Source organism: Trypanosoma equiperdum, assembly GCF_001457755.1.
Source record: "Trypanosoma equiperdum strain OVI genome assembly, contig: ctg_1457, whole genome shotgun sequence".
Taxonomy (NCBI): Eukaryota; Euglenozoa; class Kinetoplastea; order Trypanosomatida; family Trypanosomatidae; genus Trypanosoma; species Trypanosoma equiperdum.
The window spans coordinates 2993-10369 of NW_027123457.1; the positions used below are offsets into that span (position 1 = coordinate 2993).

General features: G+C 48.6%; 1 protein-coding gene and 1 pseudogene across 2 annotated transcripts in view; both read left to right on the forward strand.

The window, feature by feature from the left end:
• Positions 1-1375: 1375 nt before the first annotated feature.
• Positions 1376-6487, forward strand: TEOVI_000672200 (clathrin heavy chain; the record flags this gene model as incomplete). Its single annotated transcript, XM_067221538.1, has 1 exon — positions 1376-6487. The coding sequence occupies one exon, from the start codon at positions 1376-1378 to the stop codon at positions 6485-6487; it is 5112 nt and encodes a 1703-aa protein (XP_067077639.1).
• Positions 6488-7183: 696 nt separating this feature from the next.
• The window catches only part of TEOVI_000672300:pseudogene, a 461-nt pseudogene continuing 267 nt past the window's right edge, over positions 7184-7377 (forward strand). The window contains 2 exon segments of the mRNA in view: positions 7184-7312; positions 7315-7377. The exon segment at positions 7315-7377 is cut by the window's right edge and continues 267 nt beyond it. Of these exon segments, the coding sequence occupies positions 7184-7312; positions 7315-7377 (192 nt within the window).

Consider the following 7377-nt stretch of genomic DNA (forward strand, 5'->3'; position numbering starts at 1 on the left):
TAGTCGAGTGCGGCGGGGTGGCGAGTTTTCAATCGGGAGGGACCGGAAGGAAGCAGTGGGGACCGAAAGTGGAGCCACATCTCACAGTGGTGGGATCCGCTGCTGCTTTACTAGCACATGTATTCACACACATTTTGTTTATGCTTATATATATATATATATATGCATATATATGTGTGTGTGTGTGTGTCTGTGTGTGTGTGCCTGTGTGTGTGTCTGTGTGGGGACATGTACCCGTGTATGTACTTTAACGTACCTGTATATGTGTTGCAGATGCATATAAAAAGTGATTAATTTACGATGCGGTTAACTAATTCTCTTTAATTTTTTTAATGAAGGCACATTGAAATTTGTGTTTGATACACATAAGTGAAGGAGGGCATTTGAGGATGGGTTAACAGTTCTCGACTCCCTTATGTTGTTTCATACATTGTCCACCCTTTCTTTTCTGCTTTGAGTTACTTCGAGGGGTTTACTGTGGTGTCATTTGGTGCTTTTTTTTTTTTCAACTGTCTCACTTTTCTTCACTTTTTTCTCTTTCCGCTTTCCTCGCCTCCCTTTTTCCCCCCATTCTACTACCACTACTTCATGTATGGTTTGCCGCGCCACTTGCTGCTTCGTCCGGCGAACTGACAACTTAATAATAATACATATTGCCGTCATTGTTATCGTTGTTTCGGAAGAACCAGATATAAAGAAAAGAAGGAGAGGAAACTTTTTTTTTCTGAGTGAAGGGGGAAAAATACAACGAAGGAACGTGAAGTGAGAGTCAACGATTGAAGGTCAATTTGTATTTTTGTTTGCTTGTAATATCTGCTCTTTATTTTGTTTTTGTCATTATTTATACTTTAACCCATCGCTTTTTTTGTTCACTATTATCGACGGTGCCACACGTGCGAGCGCGCGGAAGAAAGGTCAGTTCGATTGCTTTATCTACACGCTGCAACCCTCCCTCAAAAAAAAAAAACTGCTTCAGGGGAAACGTAAGTGAAAGTAGCAGTGGCTATACATTAGGACAATAGAAGAAGCAAAGTTTGGGAAACACACATACACACACAAGGAAAAAGAGGAGGAAAAAGGAGGACAAGAGAAGAGTAGGGGAAGGAGGAAGGAAAAAGAAAATAAATAATAAAAAGCAAGAGTAAGAGGAAACAAAAAGGAAAGAAGAGGAGCCAAGTATCATAAGCGAAGAACAAGACCTGCGAAGTGTTTTGACCGTCAGTGAACCACTTTTCTTCAACAATACCAAAAAAAAAAATAAAGGGAGTAAAGAGAAAAAAAAGGGTAAACTGAGTCATTAGGACAAACTAGGGGAAACCCCAAAAAATCGTCAAAGAGTGAGAAGAAAAGGAACAGACACTAACAAAGCTCGAGGATGGATAATCCACTAACCTCTGCGGAGGTCTTTCAACTCAACTCCGTCTCTGGTGGGTTGAGACCGGGAACCATTTCCTTCAAGACACTGACGCTGCAGAGCGACAAGTACGTTTGCATCCGCGATGTGCAACCTGATGGTCAAACCTCTCTTGTTATCGTGGATCTCGGGAAGCGGGAGAGCATGCGCAACAGTATACGTGATGCGGAGTCAGCCATCATGAATCCTATGGCAAAGATTCTTGCACTCCGCAGCGGCCGCAACTTGCAGATATTCGACGTGGACGCGGCTAATCGTCTCAAGGTGGTTGTGTTCAACGAGGACGTGGTCTATTGGTGTTGGATTGATGCTCGCACTGTAGGTATCGTCTCTAATACCGCAGTGTATCACTGGAGTCTGGACACAGCTGCCGATGCTCCACCGCAGTTGGTCTTCTCGCGGGCCCCTGAGTTTGACGCCTCGTTTCAGGTTCTTAGTTACCAGACAGATGAGCAGAAGAAGTGGTTGATGCTTTGTGGTGTTATGCGAACTGCCGAGGGTATGGTGGGGAAAACACAACTCTTCAGCGTCGAAAACAATAGTGGCCGTGTGCTTGACGGTCACAGTGGAACATTCATTTCCACCAACACCCCGACAGACCCACGCTCATGCAATTTGATGTGCCTCGCTTGGAACAACCCCTCCACAGGTGGGAAAATTTTGATCATGGAGCTTCCTACAGGATCCAAAACGGATCTCACAGTTCAGCGCCGTATGATCGATGTCCCCTTTGCTCAGGGTGACTTTCCCGTTGCGACACACGTCTCACCACGACACAAACTCCTCACCGTTGTGACAAGCCGTGGTAGCGTGGTGCTTATGGACCTCTTCACTGGAGTGGTCATTAAGACTCACCAACTTCCGAACAATACCATTTTCTGCGGGACACCCTACACGAAGACTGGTGGTATCCTGTGCGTGAACAACGCGGGCTCCGTGTTCCACGTGTCTCCAAACGACAATACGATCGTTCCCTTTGTGAAAAACCAATTGCAAAATGCTGATCTGGCCCTTCGCATTGCCGGCTCTGCTAACCTGGGAGGTGTGGATGACCTGTACAGGGTTCAGCTGGATAACCAGCTTCGTGCTGGGAACATAGAGGAGGCGGTGCGCACATGCCTACGTGCACCAAACAACGCCTTGCGTGGTCCCGATATTCTTTCTCGCTTCCAACTTATGCCGCCGATTCCGGGGCAGCAGCCCGCAATCTCCACCTACTTTAAGGTGGCAGTTGCCGAAACCACTCTTAACGCGCATGAGTCAGCAGAACTTGCCCGTGCCGTTATACCGAAGGGTGGTGTCGACTACGTGAAGCAACAGTATGCTGCTGACAAACTAACCGCCTCCGAGGAACTTGGTGATCTTATGTCAGCGGCGGACCCAGAGCTTGCCATCAAAATCTACCACAAGGCGGAGGCACACGCAAAGGTTGTTGGTGTCCTCCTTCAACGCAACGAGACACAGAAGGCTGTTGAGTACTGCAAACGCGCTGGGTTCACCCCCAACTGGCGCGTCATCTTGAACAACGCAATACACGTCAACCCGCAAGGTGCCGTGGGCCTCGCGCAAGTATTGCACCGTGACATGGGTGACGCGCCTGTCGTTGACCCCATCGAAGTTGTGGATATGTTCGTGACCGCTCAGCACATCCAGCAAGCAACCGAGTTCGTTCTGGAAGTCCTTCGTGATAACACTGGAGAGAATACAAAGGATCTCCAAACGAAGCTTCTAGAGATTAACCTGAAGCATTCCCATCCGTCGGTTGCGGAGAAGATCTTTGCTCGCGGTGTGTGTGTTCACTTTGATGCCATGTTGCTGGCGCCCCTCTGTGAACGCGCTTCCCTTCCGCAGCGCGCTATTGAGTGCTATGTAATGGCCCAGAGGATGGACCCGGGCATTGACAACCTTGCTAACATTCGTCGTTGCTTTTCTAATGCCCAAGTGCTCAGCCCTGATTGGGTTATCGAGTTCTTCGGCAAACTGAGCCCAGGAGACAGCATGAAGTGCCTAGAGGACCTTCTTGCTAACCATCACCAGAACTTCAAAATCATTGTGCAGGTTGCAACAAAGTACAATGAAGCGCTCGGTGCGGACAAACTAATTAACGTGTTCCTCGAGCGGAAACTGTTTGATATTCTGTATTATTACCTTGGCGCTGTGGTACCGTACACTCGTGATCCAGAGGTGCACTTCCGCTATATTGAGGCAGCGGCTGAAGTTGGGCAGGTGCAGGAACTCGAGCGCATGACACGTGAGAGCCCGTGTTATGACCCTGAGCGCACGAAGAACTACCTGAAGAACAAGAAAATGACAAACCTTTGGCCCCTTATCAACGTCTGTGACCAGCACAATTTTGTTGATGAACTGATTCGTTATCTGATTGACACAAACAATGAAGCTCTTATTGAGCAGTACGTGCAGCGCCGCAACCCGCTGAAAACACCCGCGGTAGTCGGTGCGCTTATTGACTGTAACGTGCAAGAGGACTTCATTAAGAACATCCTAAACTCAGTGGGTACAATGTGCCCGATTGCAGAACTTGTCGATGTCGCTGAAGAGCGCAGTCGGCTTCGCCTCATTGGACCCTGGTTGGAAGCCCGACTTGCGGAAAAAAAGACGGATACCGCCCTTCATAATGCTATTGCAAAACTCTTGGTCATCAGTGGTAACTTACCCGAGAAGTTCATTGAGGAGAACGACTACTACGATCCAGTGGTCATGGGTAAGTACTGCGAGGATCGCGACCCCAACCTGTCCTATTTGGTTTATCGCAAGGCTAAGATGAGCACCGAACTGGTTGAGATCACATCGAAGAATGGCATGTGGAAGCAACTTGCTCGCTACCTTGTAAAACAACAGGACCCTGCACTTTGGGCGTCTGTGCTCACGGAAAGCTCGATCAACCGAGACCGCCTCGTTGAGGCGGTTCAACAAACTGCACTTCCCGAGTCTGAGGTAACGGAGGAGGTGAGCACCACTGTGAAGGCGTTTATGGATGCGGAGCTGACGGAGGAACTGACCTCTATACTAGATCAGATCGTCGTCCGTGGCCGCTTTAGGAAAAACCGCTATTTGGAGAATCTCCTTATTATGTCCGCTGTCCGCGCATCCAAGGCAAAGGTTATGGAGTATGTAACCACTCTTGACAGCTACGATGCGAAGGAAATCGCTGGCATCGCTACCGCAGCAGAGCTGCACGAGGAAGCGATGACCGTTTATGACAAGTTTGAAATGAGGATGGAGGCTGCCACCGTTTTACTCCGCGATTTGAAGGACCTTCCTCGTGGTCGGTTGTACGCTCAGAGGTGCAACCTACCTGCTGTATGGACAGTTTTGGGAGAATACCTCCTCGCCGCCGGTGAGGTGCGTGAAGCCATTGAGGTCCTCATTCGCGCGAAGAATCCCAACTACGTTGATGCTGTCACTGCTGCAGCGGAGCGCAGTAACCAATTCGGGGACCTCGTCAAGTATCTCAACATGGCACGCCAGGAGTCCACTTCGAACGACAATAAGATTGAGTCGGTTTTGTTGCTAACGTACGCCAGAACTGGACGCCTGTCAGAATTGGAAGAGTTGCTGCAAAACACGCACAATGTACAGATTCAACCTGTGGCTGACAAGTGCTTTGAAGATGGGTACTATGATTCAGCGCGTCTGCTCTACTCCATGAGCATGAACTTCCATAAATTGGCCCTTACGCTTGTGCGCATGAACAACCTTGCTGAGGCTGTGGACGCTGCGCAGAAGGCCCAGTCCCGCAGCACATGGGATGCGGTTAACCATGCCTGTATTGAGGCCAACGATGTAAGGCTTGCTGCTATTTGCGCGGTTCCCCTCGTTCTACAGGTGGAATCTCTGCAAGATGTCGTGAACCGGTACGAGGCATACGGTCTTTATGATGAACTGTTCGCTGTTCTCAAGAGTGCCTCAACTAACTCTGGCGCGCACATGGGCATTTTCACTGAAATGGGACTACAGCTTGCCAAGTATAAACCCGAGAAACTCTTGGAGCACGTGCACATGTACTCAAAGAAGATTAACGCACACAAGTTGATCTCCGTTTGCGAGGAATACCACCACTGGTTGGCCCTGCGTGTGCTCCACGTCGGCAACGAGGACTGGTTGGCTGCGGCGAAGACGATGATGTGTCATTTTGCTGATGCCTTCGATCATGATGTGTTCAAGGACGTTGCAAGCCATCTGGGTGCTAGCGATTTTGTATATAACGCGATTTCGTTCTACGTCAATACGTGCCCTCAAAACCTGTGCGACTTTCTGACGAGCATGTTCAAGGTGCTTGACCCCGACCGTGTGCTCCGTGAGGTGAAAAATGTTGCCCCGATTCACCTGATTCTGCCATACCTCGAATCCGCACAACCGCGCAACTCCCGGTTGATCAACGATGCTCTGAACGATCTGTACGTGGAGGAAGAAAATTTTGTGGCCTTACGTAACTCTGTAGAGAACTACAACAACTTCGACTCTGTGGAGTTGAGCGCACGGCTGGAGAAGATGGAGTTGTTTGAGTTCCGCAAGATTGCTCTCTTCCTCCACCGCCGTCACAAGGCCTTTGACCACGCCCTTGCGGTGGCCAAGGAGAATAAGCTCTTCCAGGAGGCCATTGACACGGCTGTCGAAAGCGCCGATCCAAAGGTTGTGGAGGAGCTTCTTGACTTCTTTGCAGTTGAACGACCAGATTCATTCGTTTCCTGCCTTTACGCCTGCTATGACTACTTGTCTCCGGACGTGGTTCTTGAGAAGGCTTGGCTAAACAACCGTATCAATATTGCCATGCCGTACCTCATTCAGGCCATCCACGACTTCACTCAGCGGGTATCACGCTTGGAAAAGGGCGCTAACGACGGCATGCAGCCATCAAAAGATGGATCTCGTCGTGGTGGTGTTCCTGGGTATGCGGGTGGTAATGACCCACTGATGATTCAGGCAGGCCCAGCACAGCCCATGGGAGTTCCGATGCATAATGTGAACATCCACCCGCAACCGGGCTACGGTGGCGTGCCCGGTCAGGGATATGCTGGAGGGATGGGAAACCCTAACATGATGCCATACTGAGCCCAAAAGGACAAAAGAAACACAGGGAAGGGAGATGGGAGGAGAAAAGGGTGAGTAGGTGGAGGGGAAGAAATAGCAACAACAACACCAACAAAAAAAAACACACACACACACGTGTGTGCTCCTTTCGGTGCCGTCGCTGAGGCGGAGAACCCCAGTGAAGGTTATTATGGTTATAATAATTGTGGTTAGTGAATGCGAAGCAGGAAGGATTTTGGGGGAGGGGTGGGATGCGCAAGGGGGATGTGAAGGATGTGTGACGAAAGCAATAATTGATGATAAAACGATGAAAGGATTGTTGTTTTAATATAAAAAGGGACCGTTTCTGAGAACACGTGGGATTTCAAGGGATATGGAAGTTGTTAAGAAGATGTACTGAAGGAGAAGTGATGGGGGAAAGGAAAAGGGATGTTGCATATCTCTATGAATGGGAAATAATAACGGAATGAAATAAAGAAAAGAGGAAGGAAAGAGTGGATAAGGGTATCCTTTCTTTTTTGTTTTTGTTTTATTTTCCCTCTCTGAAATTTCCGTGTTATCATGGATGAAAGGGAAAGAATATAATTGTGGGAGATTTAGTGGAAAATGTGAACCAAAAAGAATGAAAGGGGGAAATACAGACACGACAGCAAGGACAACAACTAAAAGCAATCATAATAACAACAAAAGTAGTCACAAAGGCAAAAAACCCGAAACATGACGCCAGCGATTCTCCATCACCCGGTGCCATCATTGTTACATCCATTTAAATGCCCCTTCACATGCGCACAAATTGGGAAGAGAAAATGTCTGAAGACTAATAATAAAAAGAAAAGGGGGGGAAAAGGGCTGCAGTAGCAGCAGCTCTTTTCCCTGCCGTCCCTTCCCTTCCCTTTTCGTTTTTTTCCCCC